General features: G+C 35.4%; 1 protein-coding gene across 2 annotated transcripts in view; it reads left to right on the forward strand.

Moving 5' to 3' along the window:
* The window catches only part of RAB3GAP1 (RAB3 GTPase activating protein catalytic subunit 1), a 95,928-nt gene that overhangs the window by 43,012 nt on the left and 26,596 nt on the right, over positions 1-26,320 (forward strand). Inside the window, exons 7-17 of one of the 2 annotated variants that reach the window (XM_065931445.1) lie at positions 1,191-1,383; positions 6,398-6,497; positions 9,685-9,766; positions 14,991-15,059; positions 16,479-16,552; positions 19,082-19,174; positions 19,592-19,761; positions 21,595-21,684; positions 22,695-22,867; positions 24,176-24,230; positions 25,078-25,449. In XM_065931445.1, the coding sequence (XP_065787517.1) occupies positions 1,191-1,383; positions 6,398-6,497; positions 9,685-9,766; positions 14,991-15,059; positions 16,479-16,552; positions 19,082-19,174; positions 19,592-19,761; positions 21,595-21,684; positions 22,695-22,867; positions 24,176-24,230; positions 25,078-25,449 (1,471 nt within the window). The remainder of the gene's footprint in view (positions 1-1,190; positions 1,384-6,397; positions 6,498-9,684; positions 9,767-14,990; positions 15,060-16,478; positions 16,553-19,081; positions 19,175-19,591; positions 19,762-21,594; positions 21,685-22,694; positions 22,868-24,175; positions 24,231-25,077; positions 25,450-26,320) is intronic. The other variant, XM_065931446.1, reaches the window with a different exon arrangement.

Here is a 26,320-nt window from a genome sequence, read left to right on the forward strand (position 1 = left end):
TATTACATGAATATTTAAAATGAATAAATTGTACTGTTTTTGTATTTTGCTTCCAAATGTTTAAGCTATTTAAATTTTGATGCAAAATCAGAACATGGAAGCAACCTAGATATCCATCAAGAGATGAATGAATAAAGAAGCTGTGCTACCTGTACACAGTGGAATATTACTCAGCCATGAAAATGAATGAATTTGAGTCAGTTCTAATGAGGTAGATGAACCTAGAGCCTGTCCTACAAAGTGAAGTAAGTCAGAAAGAGCAGAACAAATAAGTATCGTACATTAACATACACATGGAATCTAGAAAGATGGTACTGGTGAACCTATTTCTGGGGCTGCAGTGGGGATGCAGACAGAGAGAACAGACTTGTGGACACAATGAGAGAGAAGGTGGGGCCATTGGGAGGGTAGCACTGAAGCATGTACCATATGTCAGATAGATAGCCAGTGAGAATTTGTTGTGTGACCGACTCAGGGAGCTCAACCAGGCACTGTAACAACCTAGAGGGGTGGGATGAAGTGGGAGGTGGGAGGGGAGGGACACATGTATACCTATGGCTGATTCATGTTGATGTATAGCAGAAACCAACACAACACTGTAAAGCAGTTATCCTCCAATTAAAAATAATTTGAAAAAAAAAAAAAAAATCTAATTTTAAAACTTGAGCCTCAACTAGGACTATGCATTCAGATAACTTGAATTTTTTGTTTCAAATGACTGAAAGTGCTAAAAGTATTGATTTTTGAAGTTAAGGTAGATTTTAGTGAGTAGGCTAATTTGCAGATATGGAAATCTTTGAATAAGGAGGAACAACTATATCTTCAAATGATTAAGTAAAATATAATCCATCATTAATGTAGGTTTAATTTGTATTGTTTAATACCTGTGAATCAAGTTTAATATGACCTTGAAAATCCTAGTATGGTAGGATCACTTTTAGTCAAGAAAATTTTTATTCTGCTTTTTTTACGATTTTTCAGCCATTTAAAAATAATTTTCTGACTGTACGGTGCCACTTGATAATAATTTCTTCAGTTTATTAGTGTAAGGAGAAAAGAAACTAATAATGCCTTTGCTGTAAATATGTCTGTGGAATGTTCCTTGTTTAGTTCTTTAAATATTTGAGATTAAAATAATGTTATACTGTAAAGTGAGATTTAGAAGCTATTCAATGTTAATGAACTTACAGTCTATTCTTGTTAATTATATCCTACAGCCAGGTGCCACTCTTTGTGCAAATTCATCACAAATGGCGAAGAATGTATGTGGGTGAATGTCAGGGTCCTGGTGTCCGAACTGATTTTGAAATGGTTCATCTTCGAAAAGTGCCAAATCAGTATACTCATTTATCAGGTCTGCTGGATATCTTCAAATCAAAGATCGTGAGTTGGCATTGATACTTTGTCTTATCTGGGATCCATTGATTTCATAGAAATATTTCTCTCTAATATTGATCATATAATTACTTAGAAGAAAGATGTAATCGATTATAAAAATTACTGTGTGTATCTAAAGAAACAAATAGCCAATTAGTTTTTAGTGTACAAACACTAAAACTGGTTTTGGTTGTTCGGTTGGTTAACATTTAGATACTGTATTAACTCTTTATATTCCTTTTTCTCTAACAGTAATATTGCCAACCCTCCCCCGTGTGAGTGAGCATCTATGTAGCTGCTTGTTTGGGACTCTGACTATGAGCGACTGAGATGTGAACGCTTTGGGTTCTGAATTGCTCTCCCCCCGCCCCAAGGGTCTATTTGATGTTTAAAATTAATCTGGCTTATAATGCTATGACTGAGGGCAGCAGGGCTAACTTGGATGTGCTCAATACATCTTTATTTTTCTCTAAAAGCACTATAACAGAGATATGGGGGACTTGCCTGTGCTACTTTACAAAGTAGCTGTCCTAGACTCTTTAAAAATAGCAGTTTCAAGATAGGCAATACAAAGACTGGGAGCTGTTTAGCTTAAAAGAGACTAAAGTGATGTAACAACTAAAGGCAGTGTGTGATCTTGATCACAGCAAAATAGCCATAAAGGACACATTTGGGACAGTTTTAATATGGACTATATATTAGAAAATAATATCAGTGTTAAAATTCTTGAGTGTGATAATTGTGTTATAGTTGCATAGGATAATGTCCTCATTCATAGGAATTACATGCTGAAGTATTTAGAGGTGAATTGCCATGATACTTGCAATTTACTTTCAAAACTTTCAGTCAAAAAAATCATGTGCGTATTCATTATGCTAGCTTTGCAACCTTTCTGAAGGTTTACAAATTTTGAAAAATAAGAAAATGCTGAAATTTCTTTTTTTTTTTAACATATATTGTTTGTAGAAAGATATTCAGGATTAGAACTTCATAAAAGTATGTTTTCAGTGTTGAGGCTATAAATAGCATGGTGCTAGAATTATCACTAAAAAGATGAATCTATTTGACATTTTAAAAAAGTACATGTACCAGGTTAAGAAATTAAAGAGGTAAAAACTTCTTTATATCCTTAGTCCCTTTCCTCAAAATAACTATTGTTAACTGTTTCTTGTGATTATCTCCATTAAACAAATGATAGGAGTATGTCTTTTAGAAAGTTCCCTGTCTATATGCAACTTTTTTTCCAAAACCTTTCTGGGCCTTGAAATGCTGTCTTAAATACTACTTAATTCTTCATGTGTTGCTTTGAGAAATTTTTGAAAAAGACAAATATGTGCTGTTTCTACCCCATTAGTTTTCCTTTGTTCTCACCAAGTCTTCAATTATGTTTAATTATTTTAGATAAAATTCTAGTCAGATGCAAATATTAATGTTTTATTCCTCTTTTTAAAAACATTAGTGAAAGTTATTTTCATGGATCTTTTACTCCTCTACGTAACTCAGCTTCTTACTGAAATTAGGGACCACATTAATTTGTGAAGCCTGACTTAGAATATGACTGTAAAAAAAAAAGTGTTCGTAATCAGTTTATTACATCATCTTTCAGAACTTTTACAAACCTCACTGGTCTAAATATGACAGTTGATATGATAAGAGTTGAACTTAAAATAATTGAGACATTTTTGGGTACTTTATTGGTATTACATAAAACTACTTAATATGCAACTATCTTATACTGTCTTTATAAAGCTATCTTTATAAATATTACCCTTTAAATCTACTGGAAGTGTTCCAAGACACTTTAGCCCCACAATGGCAATTTATTTCATTTTCACATGAATCTAATATTTTGAAAAGGTTTCCTTGGCAGAGTGGCAGCAGAGGGCAGTTGTCCTTGGAGTCACATAAAGTTTAAATTTAAATCCTCTTTTGCCACAATCCTTTAAATGTTTGAAAGCGCTCTCATACCGTAGTGTTTCATTTTTCAATTTAGACATTCTTCATTCTATCAGATGTTCTTTATGTTTCATGGTTTTATATTCTGATTTGGATATTTATCTTTCTTAGAACTGTATTTATTTCTTCATGTTCTGGGGAAGTTTTGTTTGCAGGCTCATTTTGAATGTCATCTTTTTGTAGTTAAGCTTTCCTATCTTCTCTAGTGGTTTTATAATTTTGTGATTGCTTCTTATCTGTAGACTATTTTAGAAGCCTGTCTTAAAATGGTGTTTGAAGCCTCTTGCTCGGTGTTGATATTGTGGTATTGAACATGGAGTCTTGGAATCATTGAATTGCTTGCTTGGATCATAGGAGTGGGTTTTTCCCCAGATCACACAACTTTTTCTAGCCTGATACCTCCAGCACAGCCACTGCCCCAAGCTAGAGTACTCTGTCCACATGTCTGCCTTAAGCAGAGAGTCTTTGTAGTACCCTCAGTCTGGGCTGAGTACTTGTGGATCCATTTAATGTAGTCCATAATCCTGGCTGTCACCTGGAACTTAGCAAGCATGTGTCTTGGGTCCCACTTAATGCTTTCAGTTTTCTGTACCTTTTCTATTCCTTTTCTAAGGTCCGTGAAGATATTTATGTCGTGTTTGGTCCTAGCTGTTTCTTTTTGGTCATCTCTTTCTGGATTTGCCAGCATTGCTATGTGACTGGAACAGAGGTTATGTGTCAAAGTATGGTTTCTAGATCATTACTGGGTCTAGATTTACTGGTGAATGCTTATTTGGTACCTAAACCTAAGTAAAAAGTAATTAATTCTGACCAGCCAGAATCTTACCTTGCTTCTATAGGACACACAGCAGCCCAAAACTGAATTAGCTCTTTTTTTTTGGCAGCTATCTTGAGATTGAGTTTGTATTCAGTTAAAGTTACTAATGACATTTATAGCTGCTGCTGCTGAGCTTAAGGGTCTGTGTTATTTCTCCTGACCAGCAGTATCAGAAACACCTGGAAACTGGGTAGATATGCAGGATATTGTTGAATCTGCATTTTTACAAGCTCACTAGGTCATGCTTATGCATATTTAATTCCTATTCCACATTAATATAGCTTAACTGTTATTAAGGGAAGCTGAGATCATGAGATGTTTGGATATTATTAATTTTTATTATTATTAATGAGTATAAAGATAGATCTTAATTTTCTGATTCATTAATATAAACTATTTTGCATGAGTGACCATTTGTCACTGTCTAACATTCTAGTTAAATATTCAAGACTGGCTTTGAGTTTATTTTCATTTCAAAGGGAAAAAAAGACATTTTAAACCTAGTTTTACATTTTATAGCAGTTTTACCTTATTTAAAAAAGATTCACATTTTTTTACATTCAACATGGCTGAAGAGACTAGTAAAAAATTATATTTGTGTAATTAAAATTGTGTAAGATATTTTGAAATAGTATTTTACTTAATAGAATATAATATCTCTTCCTGGTAGTAGTTTAAACAACTTTTTTTGAAAGTTTATTTTTTTTAAATTTATTTTTAATTGGACGATAATTACTTTACTATATAGTGATGATTTCCGCCATACATCAGTATGAATCAGCCACAGGCATACACATGTCCCCCCCCTCTTAAACCTTCCTTCCACCTCCCTCCTCATCCTACCTCTCTAGATTGTCCAGAGCACTGACTTTGGGTTTCCTGCATCATACAGCAAATTCCCACTGGCTATCTATTGTACATTTGGTCATGTATATGTTTCAACACTACTCTCTCAAGTCTTCCCACCATCTCCCTCTCCCCCTGTGACCAAAATTCTGTTCTTTGTATCTGTCTGCTTTGCTGCCCTGTAAATAGGGTCATCAGTACCATCTTTCTAGATTTCATGTATACACGTTAATATACAGCATTTGTCTCTCTTTCTGATTTCACTGTGTATAATAGGGTCTAGATTAATCCCCCTCATTAGAACTGACTCATGCACTCCTTTTTATAGCTGAGTAATATTCCATTGTGTATATGTACCACAACTTCTTTATCCATTCATCTGTTGATGGACATCTAGGTTGCCTCCATATTCTAGCTATTGTACATAGTACTGCAGTGAACATTGGGGTACATGTGTCTTTTTCAGTTATGGTTTCCTGAGGGTATATGCCCAGTAGTGGGATTGCTGGGTCGTATAGTAGTTTTTTTCCTAGTTTTTTAAGGAATCTCCATATTGTTTTCTATAGTGGCTGTTATCAATTTGCATTCCTACCAACAGTGCATGAGGGTTCCCTTTTCTCCACACCCTCTCTGGCATTTATGGTTTGTAGACTGTTTGATGATGGCCATTCTGACCAGTCTAAGATGATACCTCATTGTAGTTTTGATTTGCGTTTCTGTAATAATGTGTGATGTTGAGCATCTTTTCATGTGTTTGTTGGCCCTCTGTATGTCTTCTTTGGAGACAGGTCTGTTTAGGTCTTCTACCCAATTTTTGATTGGATTGTTTGTTTTTCTGGTAGTGAGCTGCATGACCTGCTTGTATAATTTGGAGATTAATCCTCTGTTAGTTGTTTCCTTTGCTATTATTTTCTCTTATTCTGAGGGTTGCTTTTCACCTTGCTTGTACTTTCCTTCATTGTACAAAAGCTTTTAGGTTTAATTTGGTCCCTTTTGTTTATTTTTGTTTTTATTTCCATTACTGTAGGAGATGGGTCATGGAGGATCTCGCTGTGATTTATGTCAAAGAGTTAAGCAGCTTTATTTTAATGTAATTTGTTTCCTGGCATTAATTTATCTCTCAAGGTTTTAGGCTGTGAGAATTTCCCCTATGAAAATGATTTCCTAAATTCCACACCTTTGGCTCTAATAACTTCAGTGACTTAGTTTTCCTTTTTAATGGCTAGAATGTCATACATACATTTTTTATGGCTGGTATATGTGTGCCATATCTAACACTATAATCTGAAAATCCCGGTGTCATAAAGGTAATAATTCATCTATTTCAGTAGCTTGAAATTTGGGTCTGGTATTACAATAGTACTAACATTTCATGATATTGTCTTTGCATTTACTTCTTAGGGATGTCCTTTAACTCCGCTGCCTCCAGTTAATATTGCTATACGGTTTACCTATGTACTTCAAGATTGGCAGCAGTATTTTTGGCCTCAGCAACCTCCGGGTGAGATAATTTAGAACTATATTCAGAAATTAAAAGTATTTAACAGTGTGTTTAAAGTGTTTGAAATATTTGTAACTCATTTTTAATGTATATAGTGTTGCTAATTTCATTGCCCTTATCACTTTTTTTCTCTTGAAAATTGTAGGTTGTTCTAGAGACAACTCTAGAATTACTCTAGACAGTTACTCTGTCAATTACGCTCTACTTGACAATCTGTCATTGAAAAAAATATTATTTATAAAGCATTCCCTTGCTATGGAACATTGTATGCTGAAAATTAGTACGTAATGAATGATTAAAATGTCTGCTTTCAGAATATAAGAAGAAAAACCTCTCTCCTACACGGAGAACAGACGTGCACAGAACCTTATAGAAAGTAGAGTTTGAAGAAGAGGGCTAAATAATGAAAGCAGAAAAGAAAAAAAAAGAAATGTATATGTACACATATGCTGGGAAGAGCTATAGAATATTTTACTTTAACTTGCGTTTTTATAAAAATAAAAATCATTTTACCTACTTCGCCATTGTTGTACTGATTTATTTAGTAGTCATTGATTTTTAGCCTATAAATTTGTTCCTGCCAGGAACACAGATATAAACAGACATTACCTAAGTTTTAGAGAAGCTCAGCCTGGTGGACATTTAGCCTAAGCAAGTGAGGTTTAGGTTCCTGGATGTTTCTCTCACATATAAGTGTAATCATATTCAAGTATATCTAGTAAGAAATTTAGTGTCAATTTATAAATCATAGAAGGATTTTATTAGCCCGAAAACATTTTTCATTCTACCTCCCTCAGAATTACATTATAATAAAATAATATTCTTTACTCTTTATTTCTGTTCCAAGTGGTTGGTTGGTTTTTTATAAGATTGAAAATAGTAAATTGATAGTTTTAGGATGATGCTAAAATTAACATAGTATATTTAGCTTTTGGTGATTTTATGTACTACTACTATTTTATATACCACTGAATAATTTGAAATTCTTAATGTGCAATAAGAGAACTACATCTAACTATAGCAGAGGGAAATTAAAGCCAAACTGAGATTTCTATTAGAAGACTCAAATATTTGTTTTGGTAATTTTAGTTCTCAAACAGTACCCACCAGACAATTTATAGTTGGCTTCTAGTTTTGAAGTTTCAGTTCCAACCTTCCTTTTCCTTTTTTCAAAAGCCATTCTATTAATAGTCAGATTTTAAAGATTTCCCCAGATAGTATTGTCTGTTGATGATCTAAAAAGTTCAAGAATGAGAATCTTAACATTATACTTCTGATTGCCAATAAGGCCTTTGTTAATGTTCTATTGCAAGTTTTTAAAAATGAGTATCAAAATATTAACTTCTTCCTCAGTGGATTGAAAGTCACATAAATTTTTAATATTCTCCCTTTTAAGGGGAAGAGACTGAACTTGTAATATGGGCTAGACACTGTGCATTTTATGTACTGTTTCATGTAATTCTCATTTACTTATGAGACAAGTGGGGCTTCTCTCATAGCTCAGTTGGTAAAGAATCTGCCTGCAATGCAGGAGACCCCAGTTCAACTCCTGGGTCAGGAAGATCCACTGGAGAAGGGATAGGCTACCTTCTCCAGTATTCTTGGGCTTCTCTTGTGGCTCAACTTGGTAAAGAATCTGCCTGCAGTGCAGGAGACCTGGGTTCAATCCCTGGATTGGGAAGATCCCCTGGAGAAGAGAAAGGCTGCCTACTCCAATATTCTGTCCTGGAGAATTCCAGGGACTATACAGTTCATGAGGCCACAAAGAGTCGGACACGACTAAGTGACTTTCACTTCACTTCACTTTATGAGACAAGTATTATTTTTCTTAGAAAACAAAGGTAACTGACTCAAAGTGACATGGTCACCAAGTACTAAAGTTCACATTTAAATCCTGGTCACACTCCAAGTTGCATCATCCTTTCATTCTACAATGTTGCTTTTTACCTTTTAATTTAATTAAAGTTTTGTACAGTCATAGTCCAGTAATAATTTTTAGCTTGCTAAGGTTTTAAAAAAATTATTTTTGATTGTGCTGGGTCTTGGTTGCTGCTCAGATTTTTCTCTAGTTCTGGCGAGGCGGGGCTACTTTCTACTTGCGGTGCCTTCTCTTGTGGCGCACGGGCTTAGTTGCCCTGTGGCACGTGGGGTCTTCCCAGATCAGGGATCAAACCAGTGCCTCCTGCACGTTGGCAGATGGATTCTTTACCACTTAGCCACCATGGAAGCCCTAGCTCACTGATTTTAAACATGTGCTCATTATAAATTTTGAAGTTCTTAATTCACATTTTACAATAAAACTAGTTATTTTTATCTCTGTTGTAAGCATGCTTTAGTTGGAAAAATGGAATGAACTTGAGAAAATTTACTAACTCAAGTAATTGAACCATATTTAATGCTAATTTTAATAATTTAGTTAGGGTGTAGGTATTTTGTCAAACATGATTTTAGTGAATCTGTAAGTGTTCATAACTCGAGTAGACTTCAGTAATTCATAGTGTAGTGTGAATAATTAAAATCAACCATTTGTATTACTTTGAAGACAAATCTTTGATGTCTTCTAGAAGTGTTTATTACTTCTTCAAGAGGGATGAAACTAAGGGGTGATTTTTACCTTCTAAATTTTCCTCTAATCTCAGATACCATTCATAATGGAATGGAAATTCTTTTCTGTGCTTCAGATATTTCCATGTACTGTCAACTTAAATAAAGTTTTATTAATGATGACTAATTTGGGCTATTCTGAAATTATTAACAGCAAAACTGATGAATGTAGGTTGATGATTAAATTTTTTAATACTCATTTAATTGTTCTTTTAGATGACATAAATCACATACTTAGAAAATTTTTAAATTTTTAAATTTAAATTTTTAAATTTACAAGAATAGTATTCTCTTGAATAGTATATAAGGACTATTTCAGAAGGGTAAAATTTAGAATGCAGGCTTGAATACAGCACTTTACAAACAGGAATTAAATGTATCCTTTTACTATAACTTTCCTTTTTTTTTTTACTCTAACATTCTTAGAGGAAGTCTAATATTTGACCGCTTGCTCTCTAACTTGCTGTGTCTTAATGTAGACAATTTAAAATCTATAATCTCTCAAAAGGTTGACATAACTAGATTTAAATTCTTATTTCTCCACTTTTGGCTAACTTGTGGAAATTTTTTTTTTCTTCTTTAGATATAGATGCCCTTGTAGGAGGAGAAGTGGGAGGCCTGGAATTTGGCAAGTTACCATTTGGTGCCTGTGAAGATCCCATTAGGTGTGACTTTCATTATATCATTTGAATTATGGGACTTTTAAAATCCTATTTGAAGTTGATTTTACTGTGTTTTATAATACTGCAGCCTCCTGGAACAAATGTAGTACTGGAAATAGAGACCTACATGTAATAATCTGTCTGTCTATTTTTTTTTTCCTCTGTAACTTAAGAAGTAAAAGAGGGTTTAAAGTAATATGTAAAACATATATAATACACTTAATGCGTTAAGTGTATATTAATATAATACATTAATGTAATGTATAATGCAAAATAATATATAATAATTTCATTAATACATTAATGTAATTAAGTGTACATTAATACACTTAATGTATAAGGAATCACTTATAGAAGTGATTTTTGGCCTACTTTGGGGAAACATTTTAAACATTGAAAAGCACAGACATTGTCATATAACACAAATTTTCATATGTCCATGACCCAGACTTAACAATTTTTTGCATTTTTCCTGGCCACTTTTTCAAAATTAAGACTTAAATAAGAGACACAAGGGTGACCTTATAGGTTACCCAATTGTTTTTGTAGAGGAACTACTGAACTTAAAGAATAAAAACAACTGTTTCACGAGAAAATGTAGGGGTTGGAAAACTTCATCACTGATAGCAAAATATTTGGAAAATATAAACAGTGCTGATATAAAAACTATCTCATTTGTTAAACTATTTGGTTATTTTAAAATATATATATTCATATTTTGTCGTTCAGTTGTTAAATTGTGTCCAACTTTGCGACCTCATGCTGTGACTGCAGCACGCCAGGCTTCACTGTCCTTCACTATGTCCCGGAGTTTGCTCAAATTCGTCATGTCCATTAAGTCAGTGATGCTATCTAACCATCTCATCCTCAACTACCCTCTTCTCCTTTTGCCTTCTTTACTACTCTCACGTAAATTGTAGAAATAATAATACTTTTAACTTAAAGTCACTTAAGGGAGACTGTAAAGTGGATATCTTTTAAAATTGATATTTATTATATGTGCCAGACACTATGCTAAGAGGAAGATACTGAAGTAAGTAAAACTGACAGATTCTGCCTTCTCGGCATTTGTAGTCTAATTAAATAAAATAGATGAACTAATCACCCAAGTAAACTTAGAATTATACATTATGGGATAATTTGAAGGAAAAGTATAGGACGTATTGACAGTAAAATGAGTGACTAGTTTAGATTTGTGTGCCATCAGCAAAGTCTTCTCAAAGGAAAGGGTATTTATTCTGAGTCTCAATCAGGGAAGAATTTAGCAGGCAGAGAATGAGAGAAGGACCGTGGAAGGTGCAAGGAAGAGCCTGTGCAAAGCACCTCAATGCAGGAAAGAGCTTGGAAAGTTTACTGAGGGAAACAGAAGGTGGCTCTCATGGCGAGAATGCAGGAGCAAGCCAGAAACCATGTGGGCTGGATACAGGTAATGATTGTGGCCTCCACTGGGGTCATTTATTTGAATTTTACTTAGAGTAAATTTTAGGGGGAGTACAATAAACTGACCTGATAGAAATGTGAAGGTTTTAATTATTAAATATTTCTTCCAAATCTATATTGTGATGAGGAGTCAGTCAGCAAAGGAACAAGTGATTGAAGGACACAGAAATAAGTTGAGGGTAAGATGGTGCATGTGGCACACCATGTAAATCAAACAGTGATGAGCAAATACTGTGGGCACAATGCTTTTGAAAAGGCACCTTTAATAGTGAAAGAGGAAATGAAGAGCCTTTTTCAGAGTCTTGTCTCGTTATCAAAGAAGTTTTTCTATAGTTAGAGGGAAAGGACTTAGTCATAAAAGCTTAGGAATTGAATTTGAGGGTCATACTTTAAAAAATTCAGTAGTGGATAGTTTTAAATTTCAAATCATTCTAGTCATTTAAGCAATATATCACATATTGTTTGTGATCATTTTTTACCTTAATTAGTTTTATTATGAATAATAAATCCATGTTCAGTGCAGAAAAAATGGGCAAAAACCATGTGTAGTAGTCACACTGTCTAGTTGCAAACTGTAATAGTCAACTCTAATTCAAGCAAAAAATCAGTTTATTGGATAGATACTTAGTAACTCAAATGTTTAACTGGGACCATTGTAGACCCAGGCTCAGAAAATAGCCTTGAACCAAGCCTGCCTAGTTGTCTGGTTCATAACCCAGGTTACACTGCGTTGTTGTGGAGTGCTGGCCTACTGTGAATTCCTCACGGTGCTTACAGATTCAGCTTCTCAGACTGGAGTTGCCAGTTAATCAAGCATCACCGAAGAGTAGAGAAATGAACTAATTGACCCTTTTGACATCTATATTCTCCAAACATAAGAAGTGAGGTCAGAATCTAGACAGGAGGGGAAAAAAGCACTAAATTTATAATCACCTACTCATAGGTGATCACTGACAACAGCTTGCTATATGTGCTTCTGGCCATTTTTCATGTGTATGAATTAGGTGTGTATGTACATGTCTATGTGTATGTATGGAGCAGATCCCCCCAACACCACCCCCAAGTTGATTTGCTAGGAGAACTTGTAGGACTCAATAGCTGTGCTCATGCTTATTTACTGAGCAAAGCAATATGGTGCCAAAGTCGGCAAAGGGAAAAGGCATATGGGGTGAGGTCCAGAGCAAATGAAGGGCAAACTTCATCTTCCCATGTAGTCTCACAGGACACATTTAATTCCCCTAGCAATGAATTGTGACAGCTTGTGTGAAAGGCTTTCTACCAGGGAAGCTCACTAGAGGCTCAGCACTTAGAAGTTTTAATCAGAGACTGATCATGTAGACACCCTCTGGCTAGCATGTACCAGAAGGAAACCAGATGTTTCCATCAACTATGTTGTTGGCACAGGTAATTTAGGTACAGGGAATGGTAGGAATCCTCCTGAAATTCAAGTTCCCAGATGTCAAACCAGGGACTAGCCTTGCAAGTAATCCTTTCTCAGTGTTAGGCCTGCTATGGTAACTCTTTTCTGCACAGTATTTTTATTTATTTTATAAATATATGTCATCATACATTTTTTGTGGCTTGTTATTTTATAATTTTACATGAAAACTTTCTGAAATTTAATTTTCGTCTATGAAAAGAGGTCAGCAAACTATGACCTGTGGACCAAATCTGGCCTGTGACCTGTTTATATATATGTAATGAGCTAAATTACCATAATTTAACGGGCTGAACTCTGGATGGTGAAACTGCAGCCCGAAAGATGTCCTTACAGTTAGCCCATGAATGTGCCCAGAATCTGTATGCACCATGGATGGTCTTCACGGGGCTAGGTCTTGTTCACCCCATGCCCTTCCCAAGACGCACCCCTTCTGATATAATGGAGATTAGGGATCCGCTAGGCCTTCAGCAGAGCCTGCACCAGGCTTCCAGCAGATCTGCTCAGATCTTGATGCCTCTTAGCTACTCTACCCTTCGTGGGTCTCCACCAGTGAAGGCCACTCCAAGCACACCAAAGGCTCAGGGGGTGAAGTCTCAACCCAAGAAAATTCTAGCGGAAATGATGCTCCCAAACCTCGTGAGACAGTGAGACTTTCCCTCCCAGATCTTCTTCATCAGGAAGACTGGTGACAGTCAATTTCAAGGTCGAGCTGCACCAATGCCTCCAGATGATGGACCCTGAGAGCCTTAGAGAGCAGCTGTCCCCAACCTTCTGGCACCAGAAATGGGTTTCATGGAAGACCAGGGTGGCGGATGGTTTCAGGATGATTCAAGCACATGCCATTTATTATGTACTTTATTTCTGTTCTTACTATTACCTCAGATCCCTGGTTTGGGAAGATCTCTTGGAGAAGGGAATGGCAACCTACTCCAGTTTTCTTGCCTGGGAAATCCCATGGACAGAGGAGCCTGGCGGGCTACAGTCCATGGGGTCACAAAGAGACATGACTTAGTGACTAAACAATAACAAGGGACTAAAAGTGGTTTTACATTTTTGAGGGTTTTAAAAGAAAAAAACAAGAATATAGCAAACTATTAATACATGGCCCATAGAAAGCACAAAATACTTACCAGAGGGTCCTTTGTAGAAAAAGTATGCCAATCTCTGAACTATAAAAATGATATTTTCAAAATTGAGATATAACTTAAGTACCATAAAAGTCACAGTTTTAAAGTATACAATTTAGTGTTTTTAGGGTTCAAAGTTGTGCAACCATCATTAGTATCTAATTCCAAAACATTTTCATTACCCCAAAAAGAAACCCCACACCTTAACTGTCAACCATCCCCCCGCCCCCACCATCCCAGTCTCCCTAGGGCCTCTAGCTCTGGACTGATATTAATGTACTTTTTGCCTATATGGATTTGCCTTTTTCGGACATTTCAAATAGGTTGGATTATACCATATGGGACCTTTTGTATCTGCCTGTTTTCACTTAACGTCTTTTAGAGGTTCATTTACATTGTAGTGTGGATCAGTACATCATTGCTTTTTGTGACCATATAATATGCTGTCCTATGGAATAGTGCTACATTTTACTTAACTCATCAACTGACAAACATTTGGTTTACTTTTTGGTTGCTTATTGGTTATTATGTATAGCATGGTTTTTTTTGTAGACATTCAGTTCAGTTCAGTCACTCAGTCGTGTTCGACTTTTTGCGACCCCATGAATCACAGTGCACCAGGCCTCCCTGTCCATCACCAACTCCCGGAGTTTACTCAAACTCATGTCCATCGAGTCTGTGATGCCATCCAGCCATCTCATCCTCTGTCGTCCCCTTCTCCTCCTGCCCCCAATCCCTCCCAGCATCACGGTCTTTTCCAATGAGTCAACTCTTCGCATGAGGTGACCAAAGTATTGGAGTTTCAGCTTCAGCATCAGTCCTTCCAATGAACACCTAGGACTGATCTCCTTTAGGATGTGCTGGTTCGATCTCCTTGAAGTCCAAGGGACTCTCAAGAGTCTTCTCCAACACCATAGTTCAAAAGCATCAATTTTTCAGCGCTCAGCTTTCTTTACAGTCCAACTCTCACATCCATACATGACCACAGGAAAAACCATAGCCTTGACTAGACAGACCTTAACTTAATATAAATATGCCACCATTTGCTAAATCAGGTGCTTACAGTTTTATTATATTACAAATTGTGACCATTTTTAACATACTTTTTTTGGCATATTTCTGGTTATTTACTGAGGATACAATTCTAGAAGTAGAATTGTTGAATCAGAGTATATATACATTATTAAAGCTTACAGATATATTGTATGTTTTGTTTCAGTGAACTCCATTTAGCAACTACATGGCCTCACCTGACTGAAGGTATCATTGTGGATAATGATGTTTATTCGTAAGTATGTTAAAAATAGTACATTGAGAGTCACAGATTTCAAAAGGCTAAAACTAACTGCCCAGTGGGTTAGCAATTTTTCTTTGAATCAATTTCTGATATGGTTGTTTGCTTTTGTTTTTAAAGATCAGTGTTTAGACTGACTGATGTATATTAGAAATGTGTTTTAAGCTGTGGACTTTGGAGACAGGATCCTTAGTTCCAGGGTAATGAGCTGTCTGAATCTTACTTGGGCTTAGTGAAGAGGTCTGTAGTTAGTTTGGGAGTGAGTGCATAATTCTGTTGGACTTTTTGTAGCTGGTAAGAACATTTGATAAACGATTTTTAAGAGATGATGGTCATTAAAATATATGGGAAGAACATTTGAACATTAAATGCCATAAATAACAAAACATCCATATCATATACTCCTGTGCAATGGAAAAATTGCACAGGAAAAAATTGAAAATTGCAGTGAGCACTACTATCCCAGAAGAATGTGGGGAAAGAGGAATGTAATTTTGGTATCTTCTCATGCTTGATGCAGAACAGTGAGAAATAGGACACTTTTTTTTTAATAGTTAAAATAAATGTGTTCTATTTTCTGATGTAAAAGTAACACAGGCTTTTAAAATCAGATAATTTGTATGGGTGTAAAGAAGAAAGATTATCTACAGTTCTATTACTTAAAAAACAACCAGTTAGCATTTAAGGGTATTTGTTTTTAAAGTATAAATTTATATATTAATTTGCTTTATTCATATAATACAGATATTCATTGAATAGATGTAGATCTGTGTTGTCAATTTGTAAAGTACTATATAATATCCCATTAAGCGAGTACAGCATAATCTGTTTGAGGAAATGGGGCACTTGATCTTGTGCAAATTTTTATAATTTTCTTTTTTGTTAATAAATAGTGTAATAAAAAACAGATTAGGATTATTTTACATTTTTGCTTGTTTCTCATTTCTCATTTTGTTTTATTTATTCCTAAAATATTGTCCTTAGGTTATCATTGTATGTTGCCTGATCAGAATCATTTTTATGCTTTTTGATTAGTTTGTTCTGATTTTGATTTTTTTGTTTGTACTTTTTTGTCTAAGAATTTTGTCTTAAGGTTTTATTTTTAAAAACTCATCTAAATGGCCTTCTGCATGTGAAGAGCAGTAAGTCTAAGGGAGGCAAATGGATTGCTTGTCCTTCTATATAATGTTTTCATTAGACTGCATTTTGGTAAATTTATGTGCCTTGAAGATTGCTGTAAATAGGATCTTGTGTGTTTTTTTCCCCCCAAGGAACTAGTGTCTTTTATTTTTTATTTTATTTTATTTTATTTTTCCATTTATTTTTATTAGTTGGAGGCTAATTACTTTACAATATTGTAGTGGTTTTTGCCATACATTGACATGAATCAGCCATTATCGTTTTGCATTTTAGTGATTTGGATCCTATGCAGGCTCCCCATTGGTCTGTTAGAGTTCGAAAAGCTGATAATCCTCAGTGTTTACTAGGTAAGATATTTATGTTTCTTTCCTGAAGTACTGCATATTTGTCTATTCTCCAGATCAGGAACACTGGATGTATTCTTTATACTTTATTTCACCTATCTGAAAACTTTTTAAAATTTTTTTACATTGTGACCTCCTCGGTTGACATCATTAAAAATTAATCTTTGTCAACAGCAGTGACTCTTTGTGGTTATTCCTAAATAATACTAGCAGACTTTCTCTTGTCATTTAGTTTTAACCAGTCTACACCTCAAAATTCTTTTATGTTTTCCCAGGATCTGAGTTTTATTTTCCTAATGCTTTATGTCACTTCTTTTTTTCCTTCTGTGGCATACTCTGCTTCTTCCATTCTGGCTAGTGGAACCCTTTTTGTCTTTTGTCATCCCTCTACACTTGCAGTATATGATAGGATGAACACTGAATTTGATGGTCTTATTAGATCCTTTCTGTAGGACTCTGTACTGTATCTGCAGATATATTTTCTGATAGAGGAAAAGAGGTATAAATAATCTTGTACATGTCATAGGGATATTTGAAGTGAGATAACAGTATGTGAAAGTGAAAGTCACTCAGTCATGTCCGACTGTTTGCAACCCCATGGACTATACAGTCCTTGGAATTCACCAGGCCAGAATACTGGAGTGGGTAGCCTTTCCCTTCTCTAGGGAGTCTTCTCAACCCAAGGATCGAAGCCAGGTCTCCTTCATTGCAGGCAGGTTCTTTACCAGCTGAGCCACAAGGGAAGCCCAAGAATCCTGGAATGGATAGCCTATCGCTTCTCCAGCAGATCTTCCTGACACAGGAATTGAACCGGGGTCTCCGGCATTGCAGGCAGATTCTTTACCAACTGAACTATCAGGGAAACCCTGATATAACATTATAGAAATATTATAGAAATGTTCTATAACATTTAGGACATATAGAACATTTCTATAACATTTTAGAAATGTTATAACATAATAGAAATACTTTAAAAACTATCATTCACTCTTCAGGTCATAATTATTATATCCCATGTCTAGAATTATCTTTCTCTTCTGCTTTTGTAGATAATGTCTCTTTCATGAAGTCTTCTGAACTTCCTCCTCTTTCCAGTCTTTTTCTCTCTTAAATTTAGTGGATGTGAAAATTATTTTCTCCATTTCTGTGTTCATCCATGCCACATTTATTTCATACAACCTGATACATTACCATTCAACTGATGGAGTTATTACTAAATATTTATTGATGAGAGTATTGGGGTATTTCCCTAAAGCATTTTTTTACTGAGCTCTGTTTCATCATGTTATTCATTAAATGCTAATTAGCGTTTACATATATAAGGTAAAATTCCTGCCACTGGTATCTTTGTCTTGAGGTATAGGGAAGTAGTGAGGCTCTCCTGATGGCTCAGTGGTAAAGAATCTGCCAGTCAGTGCAGGAGACGCTGAAGACGTGTGTTTGATCCCTGGGTTGGGACGATGCGCGGGAGAATAAATGCCTACCCACCAGTATTCTTGCCTGGGAAACTCCATGGGCAGAGGAGCCTGGCAGGCTTCCCAGGAGATTGCAAAGAGTCAGACACAACTTGGTGACTAAAACAATACGAAAATTAGGAGGTAGGTAGACGGGTGATATGAAATGTTTTAGAGTTGGATAGACCTTGTTTTAAATCCTAGATCCACCAACTTCATGAGAAAAGATACTATTTATCTTAATCAGGCCAATAGTAAGTGCTTAATATTACTACGTCCAATTACTTTTCCTTTCATTCTAGAGGGAATTATAACAAAAAACTTTTACTATCCTGGGACACAGAGGGAAAGTAAAAGCAAGGCTACCTTTGAAACGGGATTAATTTTTTGCATTGAGTGGAGAAACTGAATGGTTCTTTCTTCTTGCCTTTTGTTTTTTTTGGTCAAACTTAATGCATTTTTATGACCAGAATTGCAACAAGAGTGGCAAATGTCTCTCATTTTTTTTTATACTGAGTCAAGAGTAATCTCATCACCTTGCTCAGATGTCAACCTCTTGACTAGAAGGGCAGGTAGATCATGCAACAGTTCAGTTTTTTTTTTTAATTTTTATTAGAATATAGTTGCTTTATAATGTGTTTCTGTTGTACAGCATAGTGAATCAGTTACATGTATACATATATCTCTTCTTTTTAAAATTTCTTTCCTACTTAGGTCAGTGCAGAGCACTGAGTAGAGTTCCCTTGAATGTTTTTTTTCTGCCATATGTTGAAAGTGAAAGTGAAATCACTAAGTCATGTCTGACTCTTTGTGACTCTGTGGACTATAGCCTGCCAGGCTCCTCTATCCATGGGATTTTCCAGGCAAGAATACTGGAGTGGGTTGCCATTTCCTCTCCAGGAAATCTTCCCGACCCAGGGGTTGAACCCAGGTCTCCTGCACCACATAGTCTACCATCTGAGCCACCAGGGAAGCAATATGTTAGTTAATAGCTTTTGTGAAAAGACATGTATCTTTATTTATAGGACTGACGTCTTTCAGTTACATTTCAAAAACGAGTAACATTTTTTCTGTGTAGGTGATTTTGTCACTGAATTTTTTAAAATTTGCCGTCGAAAGGAGTCAACTGATGAGATTCTTGGACGATCCACATTTGAGGAAGAAGGGAGAGGTGACAAACTTTTTCTCTTTTTTAAAGTTATTTTCAAATGTCTAACTCTTTCACATTTTCCAGCGACTTTTCATCTATTTTTCTCATTCAGCTTATATTAGGGAATCAAGTTTTGATGAACTAAACAGCTACCATTTTTTCTTGGCTATACCCTGAGCTTAAAACATTGTGTGATTAACAAGAAAATGTAAGATATTTTTAAAAATAGAGTTTTAGAGGTTTATTTTTGAAGTTCCTGGGCAGAATATTGTTACACCTTTGTTAATCATGCATCCGTATAAAGCTGAATATGTGTATTAATGAAAAGTCACTGATGAATAGAGTGACTAAAGTATTCTGTATAGTCATCAGTTTATTCATCACTTTAACCTGCTAGGTTGGTGATGTAATATGTATTCATTTCTATTCTTTTTATAGAAATTGCTGATATAACTCATGCTTTGTCAAAGTTGACAGAGCCTGCACCAGTTCCAATTCATAAATTATCAGTCTCTAACATGGTGCACACTGCAAAGAAGAAAATACGGAAGCACAGAGGTGTAGAAGAATCACCACTGAATAATGATGTCCTCAATACTATTCTCTTGGTAACTAAATGCAATGTTTTTATGTGTCTGTATGCGCACTCATTTATTATCCAGTTCCACCTGTGTGGCAGGTACTGGATGGGGATATAAAATGAGTAAAACACAGTCTCCACATTCAGAGTTGCCACTGGTGTAGTGGGAATAAGAAAAATGAACAGTAATTACAATACCATGTTACATGTAATAATTCTGGCACAGGGCCTGTGAGAACACAGCAGAGGGTGCATCTGTCTGTCTGAGCAGTGGGAATCAGGGAAGGCTTCATAAAGAGGGGACAATTGAGCTAGTCATAAATGAAGGAAGGTTTAGAAGTGGGCGAATTGCAGAGGCCTGAGAGAGCATGTTGGACAATCTGGTAGATGGCAGGATACTTCCCAGAGGGGTCAGGCTTGAGACTGGAGAGTAGGTGGTGAAGTGCTTGCCGAAGCATGGGACTTCATCTTACAGTTTAATGCCATTTAAAGCAGAAGGTTGACATGATCAAAACGGTACTCTGGAAAACTTTATAGCGAGTACTAGAGGGGGCTAGGATGTCTCCTAGGCATAGGCTCGTGGAACAGGTCCAGCCCAGGAACCGTATACACCAGGGTTAATCCTGGTTTATTGTTTGACTTTGAACAAGCCATTTAACTTAAGTTTCTTCCTCTGAAGTGAATTTATTAAAAGCCTGTGAGGTGTTGGATGGATTAAAGGACCTTCTGTTACACTGGTATTTAATAGACCTTTGCTAAATGGTAGCTATTCTTACTATAATTGTAGTTACAGTCTTACTTCTGACAATCTGTGCATTAAGACATTCTTGGGAAAAACCTGTAAGAGTAGTGCAATGGAAAGAATATAGAACTTGAAAACTTGACGTTAATTTTAGCCCTGCTGTTTATCTGAGAAAGACTTTCAGCCAGATTTTTACTTTGTTTATTTGTAAGAGATGTGGACACTGATACATAGCTCACGTAGTGATATGAAAATAGGATATGGTGTATAAATGTGCTTAGTAGTGGAGGTTGACACTTGGTTGTTCCTCTCCTTAAGAAGAAAAATCTCTTCAACATGTTCTGTAGTATGCAAAGGAATTACAAGTCAGCGGTACCACAAAACACTTGGGGAGATTAGTGATTAAAGGATTGAAAATAAGTTTCTGTAGAGAAGGCCCCTTCTTAAGGATAGATCCTTAAGAGATTTTATTCCAATTATGTAGCTCAGTTGTATGCACTGCAATTTTTTTTTTTAACTACTTTGCACACCCTCACATATGCACCCTCACCCTCACATAAATCCTTACATGTGTTAACAGAAATCATGTAGGAGATACATCGGTCATTACAGGCTTAGTCTGCTTCCCACTTTCTATAAGTATCTCGTAAGATAAGATTATGGGTCTTTAATGTCATACTTGTAGCATTTCATATATGACGACCTGTGGGTTGTATTTCTCTATGGAGCCTCACAAATGTTTGGGTGTTTAAAATTTTTCTTATATAATTTTATCTGTTTAATAATAGCACTTTTTAAAAAATTTAATGACCTTGGATGAGCCTGAAATGATAGCGCACAGATTCTGGTTTTGCATTCTGTGAATTAAACAGTGCACAGAACCTGGTGGTTACATTTAAGAAAAATCTGATTTTAAAATTGACTAGTGACTCTGTTTTTTGGAGTAAAATAGAAAATATTTGAGATAGTGTAGAACCAACTGGCCAGTACAGTAAGAGCATTCTCATTGTTTTAAAAACAAAACTGTTAAGATGTCAAATGGTGTTTATAAGAGTTACAAGAGTCTGCAAAGTAAGAAATTTCATTGAAAATGTGATTATTTTCTTTCTTTCCCATAAGTTCTTATTCCCTGATGCTGCTTCTGAGAAACCATTAGATGGGACTTCTTCAACAGACAACAGTAATCCTCCACTAGAGAGTGAAGAATATGTAAGTTAATTAATGTTAAATGTTTAAAATGCATTGAATTTTTAGGGATTTTGCTATATTTCTAGCAACAGTCATGAAATTTACTTCACAACAATGACTACTGAAAACAGTTTCTATCTCTATACCTGTCATTTAAGCTCTTCCTCAGTTTAACAAAGACTTGGATGAGGAAAGCATGATAATTTTCTAGCATTCACTGTAAAACTTTCTCTGTTGTGAAATAAGGATCTTTTTATTATAAAAATCACCTTAGGAAAACTTGAGTGAAGATCATGGCCTCCATTCAGTGACCTACTATAAAATGTTAACATAGATACATATTTTGGGTAAAAGAAGTTTTCTGGAAATAATGAAAAAAATATACTGTGTATGGTTAATAGGATATCCTTCAATTTAAACTTTTCATAAGTCATCAAATTTATGTTTTGCAATGGATTCTTCTTTGTATTTCAAAACTAGACAGAGAGTAGAAAATTCTTTAATGAAGTAACGTGTAAAATGAAGTAAAATGTTTATGTTTTCCTTTTTGAAGTCTTTGATAAATTGAGAAATAAGTTTAAATGACTGATGTAGAGATATATCAAATTGTTAACAATACTGTTAGGAAGTGATTTCATGAAGTGAGAAGGAAAAGCAGGGCTTTACATTTTTCTTTTATACACCTCTGATTTTATGTTTTTGATTTCGGCAGGTGTGTATTCATTTGTAATTATAAGATCTTTATAACACATGAAATTTAGAGTACATCTTAAAGATTTCACAAAAGAAACTGAAAGCTGTACCTTTAGCCTCACTAAAATATAGTGTCACTTTTTGATCCTTGTAGAGATCTTGAAAACATGGAGCTGCCTAAGAACAATATAGGCAATAATGTTTTAGACATTTGATAAAAGCCTGGCTGTTAGGATAGATTAATTTCAGGTATTAAAATCTCTGCCTACACAGTTTCTGATTATACATGTAAATGTATTGTTAACAAGTTTTGTTTGTTTCTATTTTGTTATATTTAGAATCTCTACAATCAGTTCAAATCTGCACCATCTGATAGTTTAACATACAAGTTGGCTTTGTGTCTTTGTATGATCAATTTCTACCATGGAGGACTGAAAGGAGTGGCACATCTCTGGCAGGAATTTGTTCTTGAAATGCGTTTCAGATGGGAAAACAACTTTCTGATTCCGGGGTAATAATTTCAATTCCCGATTGTAGAGATAGGATTTTTATTTGTTCACAAAATTTGACTTCTGACTCATTAATTCTCCTCTTGTAGGAAATCTGCCCCAAGAAAATGATAAGAAACTTAGGATATGACTTCTGTTCATTGGTGTTCACTGCAGCAAATTTATAATAGGAAGAAAAAGTTACTCTAAGTATCAGACATTAAGTTAGTTCAGTCGCTCAGTTGTCTCCAACTTTTTGTGACCCCATGAACTGCAGCATGCCAGACTTCCCTGTCCACGGTGATGCCATCTGACTGTCTCATCCTCTGTTGTCCCTTTCTCCTCCTGCCTTAGATCTTTCCCAGCATCAGGGTCCTTTCCAATAAAGAGTGTTTAAATAAATCATCATGTATTTCTATAATGGAAAGCTTTTTTCCAAGAATCCCTATTAACATAGAAGATGATCACAATATTTGTAGTAAAGTAGACTGTAGTGTTACATATACAGTGCTTTCAACTATGCTGATAGAGAATATTAGAAAATAGAATATATATAGAAATATGTATAGAAAAATAATTGGAAAGAAATATAACCAAATGTTAACAGTAGTTTAGTTGGAGGGAAAACATCTTTAGAGTTCAGAAGTTTGGGTATTAAATATTACCTATAATTTTTTTAATATAGCTCATGTTGACATTTCACTTAAAGAGTTTAGCATATATGTTGAAACTGTGTAGGTTACTGTTCATTTGCCCATCCTACTCAAACTAAGGGAGGAGAATCATGATATTGGTAATACAAAATGGTAACTGATCTAAAAATGTTTACTCCTAAGTCATTTGTCAGCCTCTACTTAGCTGGATTCTCTCTTGGCTAATTACTGGGTACCACCTCAGTTAGATTAGAGGAAAGCCAGGCTCCCTTCAGCAAAAGAGAGGTGGAGATCAGTGGTTTTTATACTGAGAATCTACCATAATGATTGAGAACTGAATAAATAGTATAACTTCTTTTGTAGTGTTTGAAAGACTGCATGCTAGCTACTTCCTAGGGTGGATTTCAAGGCTTTAAATTTTTAGTTTCTGTTAGCTTGAGAGCTATCACTACTTTGCTGTTGCATTTTGTCTGTTGTACTTGCTATTGGTAAATTATGGACTAGGAGAATAAAACACATTTTGATCTTTTAATTTTATTTGCTTCATCTAAGTTGCCTAATCTGTAGAAGTCTAGTTTTGCTTTCTTATCTATGTGACTTAAATATATGGTGGTATAAAAATATGCATATCTGAAGCTATTCTACTGATAAGCTTTTTTCTAATACTTTATTTGATAGATTAGCAAGTGGACCCCCAGATCTAAGATGCTGTTTACTGCATCAGAAGCTACAGGTAAAAATTTCCCAGTGGCAGTATATAATTTGTGACAGTGGTTAGGTCAAGTTATTCTGACATTAAATGTAATAATAGATTATAGGCTGTTCTCATTGTGCTGCTGTAGCTTATGTAAGTCACTGTCTTTCACACCAAAGTCCAGGGAAAGGGTGGAGACTGAAAATAAAATATTCAGGCAGTGGATAAATTTTTACTATAACTGTCACTGGTGGAACAGCAATTTCCTCAGTCCTTGTCCTTGCAAAGGAAAAAATTCATTCGAGAGATATAAAGCAGTTTTAAGCAGCAGGAGTTTTATTAAGCAAAGAGAAAATAAGCTCCCATGAAAGGATGAGAATGGGCTGTCTAGAAACCAGAAACTGCCCTAAAGTGGGGGTCGGGTTGGTTTTTCAGAGTGGTGGAAGTTCTCTTCCTGTGTCTTGTGTTGTTTGGCAAGTTGATGGACGCGTTAGCTTATATAACCTGTACCCTGTGCACAGGTGCTCACCCATGAGCACCACGCAGAGCCCACAGAGGGCGGGCAAAAACTGTAGTGCTGGCGTGTTACAAACCCAGTGTAACGAGCCCTGGGTTACTTTGATCACCTTTTGGGTCTTGGTGCACCTGTGCCAACCTGTGCTGGCAGTTTTTGTCTAGCTTGCTCCTAATAAGGCTGGAAACTTAGGGATCCTGGAACCACAAAAGCAAGGATCTCTGGGTATATTCTGATCACCAGTGTCCAGGTAGGGGAAGGAAGGATAACTCTGTCCAGGATATGGCTGGGACCCATGCATGTCTGACTAACAATTCATATATAATAATAACTATAATAATAAAATAATAATTTCGTTTCTCTTTTCTTAAGATGTTGAATTGTTGTATTGAAAGAAAGAAGGCACGTGATGAGGGGAGAAAGACAAGTCCTTCAGATAATGTGACTAATACATATTCAGGGGATGCTGGAAAATCTGGAGATCAGCTGGGGCCAGATAATCTGAGAGAGACAGATAAGGACAAAGGAGAGGTGGGAAAATCATGGGATTCTTGGAGTGACAGCGAGGAAGAGTTTTTTGAATGCCTAAGTGATACTGAAGAACTTAAGGGAAATGGACAAGAGAGTGGCAAAAAAGGAGGACCTAAGGAGATGGCAAGTTTAAAGCCAGAAGGACGACTCCATCAGCATGGGAAACTCACACTGCTACATAATGGAGAACCTCTCTACATTCCAGTGACCCAGGTGGGACAGGGACTGGTTCTTTAACTTGTATTTTTGTTGTCGTTATTGTTGTTTATATAACTTTATCCTAGTAGGAGATGATTGCTTTGGATAAAGGCACTTTTTTAAACAGTCTGTGCCTAAAAATCTATAGATTTGAAATCTAAATAAACTATTGGGATTTTTAGGTCTACTATTTGTGCTACTGAGAAATGTTTAGAACTTTCAGTAGATAGTACTTCATCATGTATACGGTGACCTGTTATTTCTTCGGGTGTTTAAAAAAACAAAATCCAAAAATATTGGTGGGAAGAACAAAAGTAAAAATGCTTGATTTATGTAATTAGTTCTTATCTGTTCAATATGTAGTTTGAACACATTTTATACTATTAGGAAGTGGAATAGCAGCAGCTCAAGACCTAAGGAAGAGCAATGGTTTTTCGTTTTTTTGGGGGTTTTTTGCATAGGTAATAAGTGAATATATTTTATTGTGAAAATCTCAGTCTAGAAAAAGTGAAAGTCACTACCCATTAATTCCAGTTCTTATCTGTAGAAATAACCGTTATTATTGGTTTGGGTTATGGTTTTTTATACGTATTTCTATGGATTGATATATATACACATATGCATATGGTACATAGTTTTGTGGATTTTTAAAAACCTGTGTATTGATATGTAGCTTTTTAACCTAAAAGCTTGAAGATCTCTTCGTGTCATTACATATAGATCTACTTCATCTCTTTAACTGCTGTACATGGAAGAGCCATAGTTTATTTTAACTCTTCCTCTCTTAATGCATAATGTTATTTAAAGCTTATTGCTATTATCATGCTGCAGTATAAATTCTTGTTTTTCAGTATTATCTGTTTCACATATGAATGTTTCTCCAAGG

Source organism: Muntiacus reevesi, chromosome 3, assembly GCF_963930625.1.
Source record: "Muntiacus reevesi chromosome 3, mMunRee1.1, whole genome shotgun sequence".
Taxonomy (NCBI): Eukaryota; Metazoa; Chordata; class Mammalia; order Artiodactyla; family Cervidae; genus Muntiacus; species Muntiacus reevesi.